Below are 21,804 nucleotides of genomic sequence, written 5' to 3'. Positions count from 1 at the left end.
TGGGAGCTGAAGCAGGCTACATAGTAAGTCCAGGAAACTTAGGCTCGGAGAGCTCATACTGCTCTTACACAGGACCAAAGCTCAGTTCCCAGAACCCAAATCTGGAGGCTAACAACCACCGTAAATCCAGCTCCATGGGAGCCTATGCCTTCTCTGGGCCTCCTCGGAACCTGCATACACAAATAAAAATAAAATAATTCATTTTCATTTTTCAAGACAGTTTCTCTGTATTGCCTAGGCTGTTCTGGAACTTGCTCAGTAGACCAGGCTAGCCTCAAACTCAGAAATCTGCCTGTTTTTGCCTCCCAAGTGTTGAGATTAATGGTGTGGGACACTACCACCCGGCAAATAAATATTTTTTAAAAGAGATGTCTAAATAGATAGCTCAGGCTGGGCTGCGGTGATGCACACCTTTAATCCTAGCACTTGAGATTATACTATATTTACTAAGTTATACCCTAAACTTGTTATTATGTTTACTAATACACTAACAATAATTAACACAGAATTGGACTAATACTAATTTATTAATAAACAAGAATCCTACTAGAGTTGGAATGCAGAGGGAGAGTATTTGTCTAGCATAAAGTAGGTTATATATTTAGCATCACAAAAAGGGAGGAGAAAGAATTAGCATTACCATTGTCTTTAGAGCAAATGATTTTATCAACTGAAAAATTAGACATGCCAGGCATAGCAGTGGTGGTGCATGCCCATAATTCCAGCAATCAGGAGGCAAGTATAGGGAGGATCTCAAGTTTGAGGTCAGCTCGGGTTACACAGTAAGCTCCAGGACCATCCGGACTAGCTAATGAGATCCTGTCTCAAAACAAATGTTAGATACCTTCCATTATTCCACCACAAAGGAGAGCACACACACTTGGAACTCTTAACAACTGAGCCCTTTGTAACTGTTGGTTAGCTGTAAGGTCAACTCCTCCGTGTGCCCAGGATTGAAAGCAGGGCTTCTCACATGTTACGCACATGCTCTATGACTGAACTACATCCAAACCCCTAGGAGCCACTTTTATGAAAATTTATCACACAAGTGGCTACAGATTTCTCCTACAGAGTTTGGAGAATTTTCTTTAGAGGAGGCTGTTGACTTTTCACTTCTTTTTCTCTGTTCTGGTCTTTTGATGGTTTTTCAGGTCTTAATAGAAGCCCTTTCAATTTTTCTTTCTCCTGAGCAGCACAGCAGATGAAAACCCGAAGAAGCAGAACCCAGCTAGGCATGGTAATTCAGGCCTTTAATCTTAGTACATGGGAGGCTGAGAAAAAGGGATTACAAGTTCAAGGCCAGCCACGGCTACTTAGTGACTTTCAGGCTAGCTGAGTTTGCATAGTGAGACTGTCTCAAAAATAACAAAGTGGAGCTGGAGATAGAACTCAGTGGTAGAGCTTTTGTCTAGGATGTGCAATTACTAACTAGCACTACCTACATGTATACACACATACATAAGTAAATAAAATTTAAATTCTTACTTAAAAAAAAAGGAAGAGGAGGGAGAGGACTCAGTAGGAAAGTGCTTGGCTAGCATGTACCTGAAGACTTGATTCAATACTCAATCAAGTCTATAATAACACGCATCCTAAATAAATATTGGTACTTTTCTTGCCATATTACCTTAATAAGTTAAATCTGCAAGGTTTTTTTCTTTTATTTTGTTTCTTTGAGACGAGGTCTTGCTATGTGGCCCAGGCTGGCCTCAAACTCTTAATATTCCTGACTTAGCATCTCAAGTGCTAGGAATTAAGCATATACCACCACACTCAGAAGTTAAGTTCCATCACATTAAGTCCACCTACAGAACTGAGATCAAGAAGTAAAAGAATTACAATTGTCAGAATGGTAGTTTGAACTGAAATATTCTAGTCATGGTTTATCAGCTACCTGCCTCATTCTTATTTTTACTTATGTCCTAGGAAATATTCCCCTCTAATAACAGAACATTGGCATCTATTATCCCATCGCTTGGAAGATGGAAGTAAGAGAAACAGGCGTCCAAGGCCAGTCTAGGCGACATGAGACACTGTCTCAAAAAGAACAAAACAATCACAGGCTGCTGCTAAGGGTGCCTGCCGCCCAGCCTGATAACCTGAATTCAATCTCTAGCACCCACATAGTAGATGAAAGACTTGAGCCCTGCAAGTTGTCCTCTGACCTCCACATACGAGCTGTTGCATACATACAGACACCCACATACAAATGCACACGTACAAAAAATGAATAAGTAAAATGTTAAAAAAAATAACACTTTTTTGACAGGATGTTAATTAAAGCAGAATGCTCTTTAAAACAAAAGGCACGGTGATATATACAATCCTAACACTCAGGGAGGTACAGTGGAAGGTCACTGCCAAATTTAAAGCTAGCCTAATCTAGATAGCAAGCTCCAGGCCAGTAAGGCTTCATAGAGAAACCCTATCTCAAAAGACAAAAAATGGGACTGGAAAGATGGATCACCACTTACTGAGCCTAGTTCGGGTCCCAGCACCAGTGGCAGGAAGTTCACAACCTCTTGTATCCAGGGCATCAGACACACTCTCCAGGTTTCAAAGGACACAGGGACACAAACACATACACACACAAATAATTTGTTCCTAAGCATGGGGTTGCATGCCTTTCATCTCAGCACTCAAAAGGCAGAGGCAGGTGGATCTCTGTTTGTTCAAGACCAGCTTAGTCTGTACAGTGAGTTCCAGGACAGCCAAGGCTACATAATGAGAGACCTGGTCTCAAAAAAAATTTAAGAACAAAAATACTTGGAAAACCTGGACTGTCCTTTTAACAAAGATAGGTAAAGAGGATTTTAGGAGAAAACTCCAAAATATTATTTTCATCTATGCAGGGGACTGTATCAGCTCAGAAAATGTACTTCCCTAATTGGAAAATGAATATATTTTCATTCCCTGTAATGTCAAAACTTTTAATTATTATTTCATTTGCCAAGCAAATCTGAATATACTATATAGATAAAAATCAGTTTAACAGTAACTTAGACTTTTTAAAGAGGAATGTGTAGTTTTTAGAGCCCTCATAGAAGTACAGGTTATGATGTGTTACCTCTGATATACTGGAGCGCCCTCCATTTCTTCTCCACTTTATCTCCCTCCTTCTTTCTCCATCATTGCCTCCTCTCCCTTATCCCAAAACAAATTTTACTGCTTTTACATGCATTTTTTTCAAAGAAAGCAGTCTTCTGCATTAATGAAAAAAGATGTTCACCTATCCTTTAGGAAAAAATAGTGTTTAACATTGGCTTGGGGCCACAAATCAAGATCTAACACTGGTTTGAAGAGTTTCTATTACATTAGCAAGATGAGAAGAGAAATCAATTTGAGGAAAAATGCAAGGATTCCTTGAGGGGAAATTGGAACAGCTTCTGGCTTTAAAAAATGTTACTTGTGCTGAGCGGTGGTGGTGTACACCTTTAATCCCAGCACTAGGGAGCCAGAGCCAGGCAGATCTGTGTGAGTTCGAGGCCAGCCTGTAGAGTGAGATCCAGGACAGGCACCAAAACTACACAGAGAAACCCTGTCTCGAGAAAAAAAAAAAAAAAGTTACTCAATGCCAACAATTTGGTGGGGGGAGGGGTTGAGATAGGGTTTCTCTGTGTAGCCCTGGTTGCTCTGGAACTCGATGTAGACCACCAGGCTTGCCTTGAACTCAGAGATCCAGCCTGCCTCTGCCGCCTGAATGCTGGGATCAAAGGTGTTTGCCACCACACCCAGCAGCCAATACTTTTTTTAAGTCATTGCAAATGAAGGCACAATAATCAGAATTAAAAACTAATTGAGGCTCAACAAAGAAACATAATGGGGGAAGGCAAGACTTGCTCCCAAAACACAAACCATGCCTACCTACTTTTGTGTCTTTTAAATTTGGGGTTATATTACCATTAAGCTCATACATTCACTATGTTTATCATTTCTCTTTTTTTCTACATGTAAGCTTTTTGTGGATTAACAATTAATTCTATATGACTATCCTTCATGACTTTTTTTGTATTTTAACTTTTTTTTTTTTTTTTGGTTTTTCGAGACAGGGCTTCTCTGTGTAGTTTTGGTGCTTGTCCTGGATCTCGCTCTATAGACCAGGCTGGCTCTGCCTCCTGAGTGCTGGGATTAAAGGCGTGCGCCACCACCGACCGGTGTATTTTAACTTTTTTCAAGGTTCCAGGGATAGAACTTATGGCCTTGTCCATGAAAAGGCAACACTCTACCAGCTAACTACCTCCCCAGCCCTTAGTCTTTTTTTCCCCTTGAAATCTTGAAAGGGTAGTTGTTAGAAACAGGCACATTGGTGTACAGTGTGATCTTACCAGTATTTTTGTGTCTGGACTATTCCATTCCTACAGAGCTAAGACCTATCTACTTTTCCAGACCCAGCTCAAATGCTTCTTTCCATACACCCTTATAAACACTTCCTGGTTGTAATATATGTTACTGAGATTTTAAGTGACTAGGTGATTGTGTGTTTCTTTCCTACTTCATTGTGGGACACTCAAGTATGACAACAAAACTTTCATGTGACTACCATAGATGCAGGAAAGTTTGAAATTAAAACACTAAAATCTCTGTTCAAAATAACCTTTCATTAAGAGGGATGGTATAAACAACCTAAGTTGTTTATCCAATTAGCAGGGCTGCTAGAACCCAAGGTCTTCCTAGCTGAATTCGTCTCAATTGAGTGCAAACTGTTTTGAGTCCAGGAACTGTCTCAATCTGGAATTGCCCCATCCCTCAACCTCAGTATCACTTAATTCAATGTTCTGCACACACTGTCTCAATACAAAGCCTTATTACTAAATAATGAGACTATAATTAAAACGAAGTTCAGATCCTAGAAAAATTATTGGCTTGTAAAAGCATGAGTGTTGTCTGAGTTTAAAATAACCTCGGCATCTACAACAAAAATTGTCAAAAGTAAGATGCAGCCCAGCATGTGGTAGGCACTGAATTCAACCCCCAGCACTGAGAAAGGGGAGGAAGAGGAAAAGGGGAAAATGGACATAGGAAGAGGCTCAGAAAGGCGTCTCAGGGTGGGACAGGGATGGCTCTAACTTTACTAGAAATGGAGTACAAAAAACAAAACGAAGGAGTGACGAGTCTCCGTTTAGCTTAATGCTCCCAGAACGTGACAAGAAGCCAAACGCCCGTTTTCGAAAAACATTTAGTCAGTGATGGTGGTCTTCAGAACCTCAGTTTCTAAAGTAGAAAGAGATGTCACTAAGCAATGATCCCAGTTCACAAGAAGTCCACTGCGGGCAGACCTTCTAGTGTCCACAATTAAGTAACACAGGCCACAGATGACCAGAATATTCTCTCCAGAAGAGCACAACAAAGTGACATAAATCAGGACCCAACCTCCCTTCTCTGTCCTGGTCGGGAGGGTAAAGCCTAAGTGTGGTGAAATATGCGAGTTGTAAAGGAGTTTAGAGACTGCCCCAGCTTAGCGTGGTGACCTTCTCACCACTCTAGACAGTAAACCAACTGACAAAACGGCCCCTCCAATGAAGTCGCCGATGGGGAGCCGCTGTGGGACTCACCTGGGTTTCCAGGGCTGGGGTTCGAGCTCCGGCACTCCGCAGGGAGGTAGCGATCTGGCCGCACGCAGCCTCCGCGCTCTCACACACTGAAGAGTCTGGGCGCCAGCGGCGGCAGCTCCTCCCTCGATGGCTTTCCCAGCCCCAGCCTCCCCAGCCTGCAGCATTTGCCCCGCCCTCCTCCGCGGCCCCCACTTCCGGGTGATGCTGGAGCCCGGAAGCTGGGCCGCCTGGGGAAAACGGCCCAGGTCACGTGAAAGGGAGTGCGCTCCCTGAGCTCCGTGCGCCCCCTGCTGCCCGCATGCAGCCTCGGCCGAGATGGGTTAGGCGCTTAGAGTCCCCCTTGGCTTCCAACCCTGGTGCCTAATGCAAACTCAACAAAAAGGGGAAAACGTACTTGAACAGTAAGAGCTCGCCAAAAACCTTCTATAGTTCGTCCTTGTCCAGCATAAAATATCGTAAACCTGGCAAACTGTGTTTACTTACTAAACTAACTCCAGACGGGAAAAATCATAACCATGAACTTCCAATGACATCGTGGTTCACCGTGATGGCTCCTGCCTGCGCTTGAATGAGGCAAGAGGATGGCGAGTTGGATCCAGCCTGGGCTACATAAAACCCTGTCTCAAAAAAAAAAAAAAGTTTTCTCCAGGCTGTAGATAGCTCAATACTTAAGAGCACTGACTTCCAGAGAACTAATGGCAGCTCACAACCAGTTGTTACTCCAGTTTGAGCGAGTAACAACTCTGATGCCCTCTTCTGGCCTTCTAGGGCACTGCCTGCCTACATCTGGTGCACAGACATACAAGCAGGCAAAACACCCATATACACAGAAAAAATAAATCTACCCAAATGACAGATGACAGACTACGGCTATAAACTGTCCTCTAACCCACATATATGCTGTGGTACGTGCTTGCGCGCGCGCGCGCGCGCACGTACACACAGAGATTTTTCTTTAAAAAAAAAAATCACACGGGCCGGACGGTGGTAGTGCATGTCTTTAATCCCAGCACTTGGGAGGCAGAGGAAGTGAATCTCTGAGTTCAAGGCCAGCCTGGCCTACAGAGCGAGTTCCGGGACAGGCTCCAAAAGCTTGTCTCGAAAAAAAAAATTATACAATGGGGTTGGAGGTATAGCTCAGTGGCTGGCAATTCCTTGAGTTGAATCCCCTGCAGGTAAAAATGCTTACCACCAAACCTACTGACCTGAGCTCCATCCTTGGTGGAGAGAGAGAACTCCAAGTTGTCCTCTGGTCTTCATAATATCAACAAATTGAGTTATAAGTGCAATATGATTGGTGTTAAACTCAAAGAAATTCACAAAAATATCACTATTCACAGTTTATACCTTTGGCCACATGGTACACATTTGTCCCAACACAACTGTCGTTGAACTATTAAAAATAAAACTCACTCAATGGTAGGAATCAGGAAACCAGCTTTAGAGAAGCAGGATAGCAAGTCAGCTACCCCTCTAGTTAATCTAGATATTGGTTTTGTCACCCATCACCTCACTCTAAAATGTCATCTTTGCCTCCATCCTCTCTACTGCCCACGAATGCTCAAGCATATTAATATTTTTTCATGATTACTATATTGAACAATATTACTATATTGTCATAGGACGTCTTCAGTAGGTTTTAGGTTTGCTGTGAGTTCAGTAATTAAGTACCTCCAAATTGCTTCAAATGTGACATTAATATATTCTTAATGAAGTCACCAGGGTAAGGAGACAACATCTGGGGCTGGGATGGCCCTATGGTTAAGAGTACTTCCCACAACTGCCTGTAACTCCAGCTCCAGGGGATCCAACACCCTACTCCGGCATACAATGACACCTCCATGAAGTGGCACACATAAAGAGCACATCTTTGAACTTTAAAAAAGGCAACATCTGTATTCTCAAAATACCAGTGTTTTGTACTTGTTAAGCTTAATGAATTTAAATAACAAAAAAATACATGACAATTTCATTTCAGAGTAAAGTTAAAAACAGGACTTTATGATATTCAGCTTAATCTAAAAGTACTTCATAGTGCCTCAAAGGATTTTAAAGGATTAGCAATGCTTGTGAGGTAAATTGTCTCAATTCTTCAGCCATAGAAATACATAACAAACAGGGCGTTGGTGGCGCACGCCTTTAATCCCAGAAGGCATGCAGATCTGTGAGTTCGAGACCAGCCTGGGCTACAGAGTGAGTTCCAGGACAGGTTCCAAAGCTACACAGAGAAACCCTGTCTCAAAAAACCAAAAAAAGAGAAATACATAACAGAGAAGTTAATTTAGTGACCTCCCAACTCTAGGTAATAATAAAATTCCAAGGAAGGTGTTAAGAGGTACAACTGACGACATTTTCATGAAAGGGTTGAACCTACCTGGCTGAGTGTAACAGGAAAGCATGCAGGTTAGAATATTGTGGGGGCAAGAATTAACTACTGCTTCATTTCTACTAGTGGTTATGGTAGTGTTAAAATCATCCACCAAAGGAGGGCAAGGTGGGCCAGTAGGTGGCGCACTTGCTGCCAAATCTGGCGACCTGAGTTTATTCCCCAGGACCTACAGTTAAATGAGAACCTACTCCCAAAAGTTGTCCTCTGACCCTCACATGTGCACTGTGGGGAATGTGGGCACAAACACAAACACAAAAATTAAATAAATGTAAAATGTTACATGCAGCTGACAACTATCATTTACTCAACAAAAGAGAAGAAATCATAGAGAACATTACCTCAACATAAATGAGTGCTAGCTCTGAGGTTAAAAGGTGTAGGATCTAACATGTTAAAACATCTTCCCCCCTCCACAACCCCCTGGAGCTGAGGACCGAACCCAGGGCCTTGGCTTGCTAGGCAAGCGCTCTACCAGAGCTAAATCCCCAACCCCCTAAAACATCTTTTAAAAGTTTGTTTAACCACATTCAGATTAATTTGTATTTGAATGGCTTAATACCAGTTTGAACATTTCTACAGATTTCATAAAAATGTTCCAGTTTTTTGGTCTTGGGGGGCAGGGTCTCAACTATGTACGGCCTGACTAGCCTGGAACTTGCACTGATCCTCCTGCCTCCCTACCTCTTAAATGCTGGGGTTGAAGGTGTATGGCACCACATCCAGCTTAAGTTTTATCAAATAGTACTAATATAGTTACAAATTTTACAAGTACAAATCTTACAATCTTTCAGTAAGCAGAATGTGAAATTCCGAGCAGATAAATTTAGAGATTGCTAAAGGCAACTTTTTTTTTTCAAGACAGGGTTTCTCTGTGTAGCTTCACGCCTTTCCTGGAACTCACTCTGCAGCCCAGGCTGGCCTTGAACTCACAGAGATCCACCTGCCTCTGTCTCCCAGTGCTGAGATTAAAGGTGTGTGCCACCACTGCCCGCTTAAAGGCAACTTCTATAACTCAGTTTTGTATCTGGGTTCTCTAAATCTAACTCATACAAATAATGCTACTTGACAAGAACTCATGTTCTGCTTACTAGAACATTATAAATGTAACTGTAGACTATAGCTCTAACCAAAAGAATGGAGCACCCGATTCAATTAACATTTCACTTAGTTGACATCTTACACAGCAAGTTCAGTGCCATATACTAAACTCAGGACAATCCCCAAACCTAAATGTTGTATAATATTTCTAGAATTACAGAAAGCCAACAGGAGAGGCCAATGAGTTAAGTATCAAAATGTTATCACTTTAAATTAAATTTAAAATCCATGATTAACAGATACTCTTATTGTTATGGCAAAAATAACTAGGAAGCATGTGACAGATCCTACCTAAGGATTAAGCTAAAAATCCACCATCTAATTAAGGCAAATGTGTTATAGGGGCTGAGGAGCTAGTCTTTAGCAAACCTAGCTCCCATTTACAGGATCATTATTCGCTTGGGTTTGGTGACAGTATAAATTCTCTAAGCAGGAGAGGAAGGGAGTTAATGCCAACTCCAAATATCACCATGAGGTAGAAGGTACTAGGCATAACCTATCCGGACCAAACTCTTGACTGAGCTCTGTGGTTATTTATTCACGAGATGTGATTTCAGCTTACTATAAAGTCGTCTTCCACATCATAGATTGCCCTCATACCACTTCAAAGAAAAAAAGCCATTTTTAAGAGACAGCACAGCTTTTTGACTCCAATACGATGCTTAAATAAATGAAAAGTCATCACCCTTGGCTTCATTTACAAAGGACGAAAACAACCTAAAATGAAGGTTTCAGAAGTACTTTATTTTTTCTTCAATATGCTATATTTTAGTGAACACATGATTCTTTGACTTGGAATCACTTCTAAGTTGATTTCGACACAATCACTTGATTATTGTAGCAGCTGGCATGACTACTGATCCCTCCATTCCTTTGGGGTGACTCTGCCAACAGGAGACAGGTTCCATTCTATGCCAATTTGTGTTGCTGTCTGTAAGAATTAAAAGACTGTCAGTTAACATATTTAAACCACAGTCCATTCTCAACTTGGAAACTAGTTCTTTAAAATTACAAGGAATTCTGCTTCTTAGGTTAACAGCAAACAGAATGCTACCAGGGATACAGTGCTTTTCATAGAGGTCAAAACCAATTGCTGTCCTAACTCTACAAAGCAGTTTGCTTAACTCAACGTTCAGACTTGAAGGAAATGTTCTAAATCTGCACTGTCCAATACAGGAGTCACTGGACCTATCTGGCTGTTAAATACTTGGAATGTGGCTAGAAGAATGAAGAAATGAATTTTAAATTGTTCTTAATTCAAAATTATATTTTACATTTTCTTCCCCTCCAAAATTTTGCCTGTCAAGCACAACTACCTAAGAAAACTCATTTCATTTTAATATCTGACTTCAAGGCTGAGGTATAGATCATTAAAGGTGCTTAGATACACAAGACCCTGGGTTTAATCCCCAGCACCAAAATTAATAGTATCTTTAACTTCAGGCAAGGATTGGACTGTCCCTTTTGTTTTACTGAGCTAGGGTTCCATGTAGTTCAGGGTGGCCTCAGACTTGCTATGTAGCTGAAGATGACCCCAAACTCTCGATCCCCCTGCACCTCTAGTGCTGGGATTCTAGATGTGTACTTCACTCAGCAATTCGTATCGCTTACACCCAAAACACATTGCTCAAGATTTCAAAATAACCACTTTTAACCAGAAAATACGTTGTTAAGCAACAGATGCAGAGCCCTGAAATATGGAAAACAAGTTACATTTCATCTATCAAGAAAATTATACTCAGGGTTTGGGTGGGGTTTTTGTTGTTGTTTTGTTTTTTTTGGGAGACAAAGTCAACTATATAGCCCAAGCTGGCCTCAAACTTGCTCTAGCTCTAGCTGCTTATTCTCCCAAGTGCTGGGATTGCAGGGAACTACAAGCACACTGGCTTGTGCACCAGTTCGGATTACAGAATCTTAGAAGGAAATCTGATCACTGAAGTATATCCGGGAAGGTGACTCAAAATATGAGAATCCAGAAAATATACATGTTTTAATCTTAACAAATTAAAGACACTATGCTAATGGTTTCTGGGTTTTGGTTTGGTTTGGTTTTTTAGTGCTGTGGATTGAACCCAGGGCCCAGTCAATGTCAAGTATGTGCTTTACAACCTATGACAGAAATCTTCGCCTAGCTAAGGGCTGTCATATGGAAATATGATGGGTCAGAATATCTGATCAGTCTAACCTCACAATTGCAATCCTCTTGTCTAAACCTCTCAAGGGCTGGGATTACAGGCATATACCACCATGCTTGGGCTCCACAAATAAGATCCTTCTAATAGCTACACAATATAGAAAAGGGCTGTCTTGTGATCCAACAAGCAATTTGTTACTGGAAACATTAAAAATAGAAGATGGGGGCTGGAGAGATGGCTCAGAGGTTAAGAGCACTGGCTGCTCTTCCAGAGGACTTGAGTTCAATTCCCAGCAACCACATGGTGGCTCATGACCATCTGTAATGAGATCTGGTGCCCTCTTCTGGCCTGCAGGCATACATGCAGACAGAATATTGTATACATAATAAAAACAAATCTTAAAAAAAAATAGAACATGGGTGAATGCTGAATGCAAATGAAGACATAACCCACATTGGGTGGACAGTCTTTCAAATCCCTCCTTCACTAGAAATTTAATATTCCCAATACATAGACTAGTTAAGAATAAAACAAATCTCAAGGAAAAACCACTGAAAGTATAGCTCAATGACAGAGCACTTGCCTACCATGCACAAGACACTGAGTTCAATCCCTAGCACTGCAAAAGAAGAAATAATCATTCCAGGAACTATCTGTCCTTAGGCAAGAGGCTTGCTGATCAGGGACATTTTTGTTTCATGGATCGGCTCTCTTAGGCATAGTAATTAAAGTGTAACTCTGGCTCTCACACTATGTAGACCACACTGGTCTTGAACTTTCAGGAACTTTAGTGACCATCCAGACTCTGCCTCAGAGGTGCTAGAATTACAGGTATGCACCTCCATGCTGGGGAGATTCCTGTATTTTTAAATGAGCTCCCAGGAAACTGCGCTGCAGCTCAAAAGGAAAGCACTTACCTAGCATATGAAAGGCCTGGAGTTTAAACCCCAGTGCCATGCCACAAAATAAAGTGCTTCAAGGAGTTTGAAAAGAAAAGAAAAAGAAGAAATAATCAACTAGTAGTACTTACATATGTCCATGTAGAAACACAGAAGAGGAATCCACCGGCTAATATAGCATTTCCATATTTGTCATGGAAATCAGGTGTCCGTTTCTGGTGGTTCTGCCTTGCCACCACTTGCTGAATGCTTCGAACTTAAAAAAGAACACAGAAATATATCTGTCAATTATTAAAACAGAGAGAACCCAACTACCAAGCAGGAAAGGTAGTGAACGCTACATACTATGCAATTCAACTAAATGTTAACCACATTACACATAGGAACAAGTGGCCTGGAGGTGGTGGTGCATACCTTTGATCCCAATGCTTGGGAGGCAAAGGTAGGTGGAGCTCTGTGAGTTTGAGGCCAGCCTGGTCTACAGAGAGAGTTCCAGGACAGCCAGGGCTAGATAGGGAAACTCTGTCTCAAAAAAAAGAAAGAAAGAAAAAAAAAAGAAAAGAATAAGTAAGCACCTTCTCAAATGTTCTGAAAATGAAATGCCAGGCCCTGGGGTCACATCTGTAATCTCAGCACTTGGGAAACTGACAGGAGAATTGCCAGTTCAAAACCAAATTGAGCTACACAGTGAATTCCAGGCTAGACTGAGCTAGAGAAATGCTCTATCTCAAAAATATACACATGATAAACTGACGTGCAGACCGAAGCAGGATTAAATAAATACAACTCAATGTTAACACATTGTGAATGTTCTTCATGCTAGTCTCAATTTTCTGGATTCCCAAAAGTTTTCAGAATAAAAAGTTGGGAGGACAGGAATGATAGCACACACCTTTTAATCTAAGCTCTCCAAGGCAGAGGCAGGCAGCTCTCTGTGAGTTCAAGTACAGCCTGATCTATATAGTAAGTTCCAAGCCAGCTAGAGCTATACAGTGATACCTTGTCTCAAAAAATGGTTGGAGGAAAAGAAAAATTGGAAATGTATGTCAGTAATGGTTTATTGGATACAACTCATTAATTTGAATATCTCTGACTTCAATTTTCACTAAAATTTACTCAACATTGCTCAATAATATAAAGTATACAAGGGAAAATAAATTCAAAATTATCACATTAATACATATCAAATGTTTATCACCATAAAATTACAACAAAATATCTCTAAACTATGGTAAGCTAAATTTTAAAACAATTAGAAATGAATAAGGCTCGATTATATAATAAGAGTATATATATACAGACAAGCATATTTGTAATCCCAGCACTTGGAAGATGGAGGTGAGTTCAGGAGTCAGCCTAGAATGCATGAGACCCTGTCTCAAAAAAATAAGAGTATAGGGGGCTAGAGAGATGGCTCGGTGGGTAAGAGTAGGCTGCTCTTCTAGAGGACCTGGGTTCAATTCCCGACACCCACACGGCGGCTCACACCTGTCTGTAACTCCAGTTCCAGGGGATCTGACACCCTCACACAGACATACATGCAGGCAAAACACTAATACACATAAAATAAAAATAATTTTTAAAATGGAATATATATATATAAATGTGTAAGATAGAGATTTTATCATTAGGTAATTTCTAGCCTAGAAGTGAATATTATATCTAAAGACAAAAATCACTGCAGTACAAGAAAGTAGAACTAAGTACTTTGAATGGCAGGGAGCATTTGTTTATATAGATGTAGAAAAGTAGAATTAAAATTGACAGAGATAGGCAGATCTACTGTACCAGAAAGCCAATCAAGTTTTGATGAAGAACAAGGTATATAGGCAGGTTAATAATGAATAAAACTAGAAAGAAGTGGTAAATACCAAGAAAAGCTATTAGTTTTGTTTTTGTCTCTCCTCTCCAACCTAGGTGTCATGTCCTTATTGTTTTAAGGGTCTTTAAAGGTACTTACAGATACAGTGGAAAGAGGGCAATGTTGATTTGAGACTCGTCGGTTTACACCTGTACTCTCAGCCCTTGGAAGGCTAAGGGAGAAAAACTGCACTCAATTTTAATGCCAGCCTGGACTAGAGTGAGACCATTTCAATAATAAAAACAAAATAAAAATGCTGTCTACTCACTCACACTTAAAAACGTAATAGTTTCAGGCTGGGGTGAGTGCTCAGTGGCAGAGCTTTGGGTTCAAACCCCATCACTTCCCAAAAATAAGACAAAAATAATGGTCTCTACGTGGTATAATCATGATAACTACTTAACCATCATGTAGTTCTTTAGCTGTTTTACTTAGCTTTCATTTTCACCTTTAGCCAGCCACACCCAGAGAAATGGGAGTTCAGTTGGTGTAGTGCTTGCCGAGCATTCCCTAGACTTGATCCTAATGCTGCAGAAACACACATACATATATACACACACACACACACACACACACACACACACACAGACTTAGTACCTTGTAATCCCAGCACTTGGGAAGTGGGGCAAGGGAAGTGGGACAAATTGAGGATCATCCATGGCTACATATTAAGTTGGACCATCAGATAACAGCCACATCCAGAATAAGCAAATTCATAAATATTTCATAATGCATTCTGCCCCTAGAACACTTAAAGATAACCTTTTCCTGCAGTATAAAAATCCCCTAAGTCACTGAAAGATCAAATAAATTGAGATTACCAAACTGTTGTTTCAACAATGATTTACCAAATGGATTTCCTTAAATCTCTGCTCTATAAAAAAAAAAAAAAAATAGGTGGGGGGGGCAGTGTTTACTGACCAGAGACTGGTTAAAGATCTTATGAAATATGTATTATTTACTAATCTCTGTTTTTCAAAAACAAGAAAACAAGCTCATAAAGTTAAATGATTTGCCCAAAGTGAAAGAAATAATAAACACATTTGTGGCATCATATCAGTTGGGTTTCTATTTTTTTTTTCAATTATTTCTAAAGTACTTCAGTGTTTAGAACATAATTTGTGATACTCCTAATATTGCTGTAAAATAAAAATAAAAACGATTAGAGAAGCAAGCTAAAGGTAGTTGTGTAAAGTCACCTCTATTCACATTACTGAAGGTCACCTTCAAAGAAAAGCAATTATGAAAATATTTTTTTCTCTCCAATCCAATGTATTCTCCATATACAATGCCAGTCTCAATTTTCCACGTACTTGCCTAACTTTCAGACAGGAAAAAATGACCACGATTGTTTTCACAATAGTTACTAGTCCGTTAAGAACCTACAGATGGCTAAAGCTGCCAGGCTACCACTTAGGGTTTCCCCTTGCTATGAATTCAGGTGAGGTAGATTTAGTGTCCTACCACCGTTACAGTAGAAGATCAGTTCCTCTATTTGGTTTAACAAATAACTACAATCCCAAAGATAAAAATTAGAACATCACTTAAGGGGAACCAGGTGTCCGCCAAGCGTTCTTCCTGGAAATCATAGGTTCCTGAAGAATGGGAATGCAGAACTAGGCTAGGAACACAACGACGGGATGATAAAGCCACTGTCCCGGCTACCGCTGTCACTGCTATCTTCCCAGTGACTTGAGACCACGCAGAGGACCGTGCACCTAGAATTAAAAGTACTGGAAGAGGAAAAGGGCACGAAAGCACGAGGACAGACAGATCCGCGGCAGCTGTAAAGGACTCGCTCACGTTATCTGCTCACCTTGGAGACGGCTTACTGCGTTTTTGACAAAGGGCAACATCGCGGAGAAGAAGATGGAAATGCGGTGACCACAGAACTGTCTGAGTGCAAATTCGCCCCAGCTACCCTTGCAAAGAGCCCTGAAAAACAAAATGGCTTTCAGTAGGGATTCCGAACGGTATTTGGGGAGAGCTCGCGAGATTTGAGGGTTGACCTATAGAAATTGTGATCCTGTTTCCTGCGAGGGAAAAGAAAGGCCTTTGGGAAATGTAGTTTCAAGCTTCATAAGGGCCAGAGACTAGTATTCACCGGAACACTGAGGTAGTTCTTTGAAGGAAGGTTTAGGACTCTACAAAAGAGAGCTGAGAGACACTGACCTTACATAAGGCACCAGCTTCAAGATTGTGCTAAAACTCCAGAGGTTTAGGTCTGGTGTCTCACTTCAAACTATTGTCACTTCAAATTTTTCATTTTCTGTTTCCTATTACCTATACTAATTGGCTTAACTTTTAATCATTTTTTGTAATTTTTTGGGAGGGGTGGTCGAGACAAGGGTCTCTCTATGTAGTCCTGGCTGTTCTGGAACTCTCTATGTAGACCAGGCTGGCCTCCAACACACAGAGATCCTCCTGCCTCTGCCTCCCAAATGCTGGAATTAAAGGTGTGCACCATTATGCTCGTTTTAATTTTTAATCTTGAAATAACTCCAAATTTAGAAAAAAACGAATTTTAAAGGCTGGATATTGTGGTGTATGCCTTTAATCCCAGCACTCTGGAAGCAGAAGCAGGCAGACCTCTGCGAGCTTGAGGCCACCCTGGTCTACATAGTGAGTTCCATACAGCCAGGGTCATATAAAGAGACATTTTTTTTTTTTTTTTTTGGTTTTTTGAGACAGGGTTTCTCTGTGTAGCTTTGCACCTTTCCTGGAACTCACTTTGTAGCCCAGGCTGGCCTCGAACTCAAAGAGATTCACCTGCCTCTGCCTCCCGAGTGCTGGGATTAAAGGCATGCGCCACCACCGCAGGCTAAAGAGACATTCTTAAAGCCAGGTATAGTGGCATAATCTATAATCCCAGCACTCAGGATGGTGCAATAGAATAATTCCAAATTCAACTCCAGTGGATCCAACACCTTTTTCTGGACTTCAAGGGAATCTGCATAATTAAAGTTTTAAAAAGCTTTTTTTTTTTTAACCTTTTTAGAGCTTTATTGGGAGAGGGGCGGGAGGGAGAGAGAGAGAGGGAGAGCTAAAATGCTTTTAAAACAGAGATAGTAGCCTGGCGGTGGTGGCACATGCCTTTAATCCCAGCACTCGGAAGACAGAGGCAGGCGGATCTCTGTGAGTTCGAGGCCAGCCTGGGCTAGAGATTGAGTTTCAGGAAAGGCGCCAAAGCTACACAGAGAAACCCTGTCTCGAAAAAAAAAAAAAAGAGATAGTATACAATTTATTGTAATCAACACTTGGTAGACAGAAGAGAGGATGACCTACAAGACCAAAGGTAGCTTGGGCTACATAGTGAGTTCTAAGCCAGCCAGGGGACCGTGTCTCAAAAAGACAAGGAAAATAAAAATAAAAAAGGAAAAATAACTAACTTGCTAGCCAGATGCATATCTATACTTCCTCCTCAGAAGGTGAATGCAAGAAGAACAGAAGTCCAAGGCCATCCTCCACCACAAAGCCTTCAATGCATGAGATCCTGTCACCAAATAGGAAAATAAAATAATAAGATAAAATAAAATATTGAATGAATCTGAACCTTTGAGGTGAATATTTCCAGTATAATTGATTTAATCTTTCTCCATTTTGGGTACCTTCATAATAAAATATTAAAGGGACAGGATAGTGTATTTTGTCTTTTTCATGTATTTACATATGTGATATATATGTATTTTTTTCCCGGAGCTGAGGACCAAACCCAGGGCCTTGTGCTTCCTAGGCAAACGTTCTACCACTGAGCTAAATCCCCAACCCCCATATGTGATATATATATATGACTATTGTATGACCACAATATAGTTACCAAATTGAGAAAAGCTCTGAAATAATACAGCTTATATTCCAATTTCACCAGGTTTTTCCAAGATCTTTATCCAGAATTCAGTCTAAATCCCAACATTGAATTTAGTTACCATGTGTCTTAAGACGCCTTTAAAAATCTATTGTTTTCAGCCTTTCTTTGTCTTTTCTGGCATTAATTTTTTTTGTTTTTTGAGACAGGGTATCTTTGTAGCTTTGTGCCTCTCCTGGAACTCACTTGATAGCCCAGGCTGGCCTCGAACTCACAGAGATCCGCCTGGCTCTGCCTCCCAAGTGCTGGGATTAAAGGCGTGCGCCACCACCGCCTGGCTTGGCATTAATTTTTTTATCCATAGACATAAGCTTGTTGTCTCAGTTTTACAAATGAAGAGAGTAAGGTGCAGAATTCTTAAGTGATCTTGCTCAAGCTCGGATCAAGATTAATGTGAAGCAATTATAGTGTTAGAACTAGTAATGATGATGCTAATGACTCTATGTGTCTGTGCTCTGATTTTTGAAAAATGTAGTCTATTGATATATCAACTTGCCTCTTTGTTTTTGAGTGATTCCATTCAGTTTATGTACATCTGGCAAGAATACTATGGGGCCGGCGGGCAGTGGCGCATGCCTTTAATCCCAGCACTCAGGAGGCAGAGCCAGGCGGATCTCTGTGAGTTGGAAGCCAGCCTGGTCTATAGAGGTAGTTCCATAGACAGCCAGGACTGTTACACATAGAAACTCTGTCTCAAAATAAATTAAATAAATAAATAAATATGTTTAAAAAAGAAAGTACGCAGCTTTAGCATGTCCCATTATTGATAGTATGAACTTTAATCATTTAATCAAAGCACTGTGCTCCAGATTTCTACACTTTAAAATCACTACACTCTCTTTGTAATTAAAAAGTATCTTGTGAGGAAAGGAGGGTTGTGTGCAAAAAAAAAAAAAAGAGTAACATAAAGAATGCATTGTGACTCTCCTGTTCTGAATCAAGCTTCCATCCACTGTGTTTTATTATTATAGCCATTGGTGATTCTGTACCATATGCTGTCCAAATGGTCATATACCTGAAGCAATCTAAGTCAGCATACAACAAAGACACTCAAACACCCATGCTTATTTTGGTATGTTTGTTTATGTATGTGTTTGTTTCGTTGTTTGAGACAAGATCTCATCCTGTAGCCCATACTGACTTGGAATTTACTATGTAGCCAAGGCTGGTCTCAAGGCCTGCTTCAGCTTCCCAAGAGCTGGGATTATAGATGTGAGCTGCCACACTTTTAATTTAACCATTTTAAAATTTTGAGATAAGCTCTAAGTTGCCCACGTTGCTGTTAACTCACTCTGTAGTTCAGGCAGACATTGAACTTACAATCCTCCTGCTTCAGCTTCCCAAGTAGCTGGAATTAAGCTGCCCTACGAGGCCCAGCTTAATATTTTCATATCCTATTTTCACATGTTTTTCTCTTCTTTGAGACTGGAACTCACTATGTAACCCAAGTGGGCCTCAAACTTGTGATTCTCCTGCCTTCAGCCTGCCAAGTGCTGGGATTCCTTGCATGGGCTATCACATGTGGTTATTGCATTCTCTGTCTCTGTTTCTTCTCTCTGTTTTCTTGAGACAGGGTCTCTTGTAGCTCAGGGTGGAACTCCCTATGTAGCTCAGGCTAATACTGAACCCCTGCTCCTCCTGCCTCTATCTCTTGAGTGCGTGGATTACAGGTCACCATGGTCATCTTCTTTCCTGTCTCTTTACGTTGAGACCAGTTACTTTCCTCTCAATGCATATCTCCTTAATGCTCCAAATAGTGGAATAATTCTGTGGGGATTTTGCTTTCCAATAGGACCTGAAAGAGTAATCACATAATATGTTCCGCACACTCAAAATAAATGCAACTTGGGCTTGGGATACAGCCCTGTGGTTAAATGCTCGCCCAGCTTGAGTGGGGTCCTGTACTCAATCTCCTGCACTGCAAAATAAATAAATCCAACTTATAAATAGATTGGTTTTATTTTACTATCATTTGTGATTTTTCTTCTTGAGGGCATTATTATTGTCTAGTGAATCACTTCAGTTTTATAATGCTCTATAATACAGTAAACAGAACTGGACCAAAAAATGGAATCTTCCTCAGCTGTAAAGCATTATCTTTAATTTTAGATGAGTATTGGGTGTTTGATGGAAACTGGCTGAGATCACTGAAGATCCTTAAAAAGAGGGAAATGCTTCTTCACAATCTTACTTTTGCTCCCACCAATAAAACAAACTAAATAGTAAAAAGGCATGGGCTGTCTGTAAAGCCCTCTTGGTCCTCTAAGTTTTTAGTGAAGAGTTTTAAAATATCATTAATAAACTTAAAAAACTTCTTTAGGGGCCATGACAATTGTCTTTGTGTAGTTCCAAACTTAGTATATATGCTGCCAAAAAGGCCCCCAAAAATCCACTGTTTAAATTTTTATTTGCATGGGGGGGGACACATGTATACTTATGGTGCATATGTGGAGGTCAGAGGACAATGTGCAAGAGTTGGTTCCCTTTCTACCTTGTGGACCGAAGAGATTGTACTCAGATTGAGTTTGGCAGCAAGTGTCTTTACCTGCTGTGCTGAGCCATCTCAACAATCCACACTTTTGATAGGTCTAGGTTTGTAGCCCAGGCTGGCCTCAAACTTGTAGCAATCTAGCCTCAGCCTCTCAGTGCCTAGATTACAGTTTCTACTTTTTTCTTTCATTTTGATTTTAAATAATTTGGGGTCTCAGCTCCTATCACTCATGTGAGTGGGTACTAATAGGTTTTCTGTTCCCTGATAATAGGTTTCTTGGCCAACTTAGTAAGCCAGATCAAGCCGAATTGAAAACGTAGAACCCGGTTTATTTTAGCAAAGCAACTCTTGGGTGGGATCTCCAGTCCCAGAGATGAGGCGGGAGAAGCAGGGGAATTATATAGCCTGTAGGTGATAATGTGTCAGTCACAAGCTGGGTTTGTGTCCAAGTATGGTCAAAAGCTGGAATGCGTAGGTGGGGACTTGGGCTGCTGGTGGCAACAGGGGAGGAATTTGCAATAGTTGCAACAGATTTCTATATCTAGCCCTGACTGGCTGTCCTTGAACTCACCCTGTAGGCCAGGTGGGCCTTGAATTCACAGATCCGCCTGCCTCTGCCTCCTGAGTGCTGGGATTAAAGGCATGCACCACCATGCCTGGCTAGAATATTTTTAAATTCTTTATTCTTTTAAATCAAACATGTGTGTGTCTGTTTCAGTATGTACACTGAGAACAGATATCTGAGGAGGCCATGAAATCCTGGGCCCAAGAGCCGGAGTGGCAGGCAATTGTGAGCACCTCAACATGGGTAATGGGAACAGAACTCGAGCCATCTGCAAAAACAGTATGCACCAAAGAAACAAAGAAAGCCCAGCGGTGGTGGCACACGCCTTTCATCCTAGGAGGCAGAGGCAGACAGAGCTATGAATTCCGAGGGCAGCCTGGTCTACAAAGCGAGATCCAGAACAGCCAGGGCTGTTAAACAGAGAAACCCTGTCTCAAAAAAACAAAAACAAAAACAAAAAACCTGTGTGTATATGAATGTTTTGGCTGCATGGATGTATGTGTACCAGGTCCCTGTGGACATCAGAATAAGGCATCAGATCCCCTGGAACTGGCATTTTGGTCGGTTATTAGCTGCTATGTGGATGCTGGGAGCATCCTCTGCAAGAAGTGTTAAATATTCTTAACTGTTGAGACATTTCTCCAACCCCTCTTCCAGAATATTATACTAAATAAGTAGGTTTCAAAGAAAAATGGCTTTTTTGATGTAAGATCTCTTGCAGCCCAGGCTAGACGGGAACTCTGAAGGTTTGTTTAATTTCTTGAACTCCTAATCCTCCTGCCTCCATTTCCACCTCCCAAATGCTGAGGTTTTGGTTGTGGGAAACGACGACGAGGGCTCTTTTTTTGAGACAATCTTACATTGCTCAGGCTGGCCTGAAACCCTGGCAATGTAGCCAAAGATGACATTGAACTCTTGGTGCGCTTGCCTTCACATTTCAAACCAAATG

General features: G+C 41.0%; 2 protein-coding genes across 2 annotated transcripts in view; both read right to left on the bottom strand.

Annotated features, from left to right (window-relative positions):
* Positions 1–5,699, bottom strand: part of Atp7a (ATPase copper transporting alpha) — a 115,540-nt gene extending 109,841 nt beyond the window's left edge. Inside the window, exon 1 of the mRNA XM_059250328.1 lies at positions 5,553–5,699. The gene's annotated coding sequence lies outside the window, so the exon portion shown is untranslated. The remainder of the gene's footprint in view (positions 1–5,552) is intronic.
* Positions 5,700–9,762: 4,063 nt separating this feature from the next.
* LOC131899374 (cytochrome c oxidase subunit 7B, mitochondrial) lies at positions 9,763–15,910 on the bottom strand. The gene is made up of 3 exons (XM_059250810.1): positions 15,751–15,910; positions 12,205–12,329; positions 9,763–9,970 (listed from the first exon to the last, which is right to left on the bottom strand). The coding sequence occupies exons 1-3, from the start codon at positions 15,788–15,790 to the stop codon at positions 9,893–9,895; spliced, it is 243 nt and encodes an 80-aa protein (XP_059106793.1). The 5' UTR covers positions 15,791–15,910; the 3' UTR covers positions 9,763–9,892.
* Between the last annotated feature and the right edge of the window lie 5,894 nt (positions 15,911–21,804).

Source organism: Peromyscus eremicus, chromosome X (assembly GCF_949786415.1).
Source record: "Peromyscus eremicus chromosome X, PerEre_H2_v1, whole genome shotgun sequence".
Taxonomy (NCBI): Eukaryota; Metazoa; Chordata; class Mammalia; order Rodentia; family Cricetidae; genus Peromyscus; species Peromyscus eremicus.
Note: the sequence above shows the minus strand (reverse complement) of the source record. Positions and strands in the feature narration are given on the sequence as shown.

Bases quoted from the DNA above. Each gene is read 5' to 3' on its own strand.
- LOC131899374 (XM_059250810.1), bottom strand. From the start codon at position 15,790: ATGTTGCCCTTTGTCAAAAACGCAGTAAGCCGTCTCCAAG. The intron at 12,330-15,750 runs GTGAGCAGATAA...TTCTTTTTTAAG, and splicing joins CGCAGTAAGCCGTCTCCAAG to TTCGAAGCATTCAGCAAGTG. The intron at 9,971-12,204 runs GTAAGTACTACT...TAATTCTTACAG, and splicing joins GTGTTTCTACATGGACATAT to ACAGCAACACAAATTGGCAT.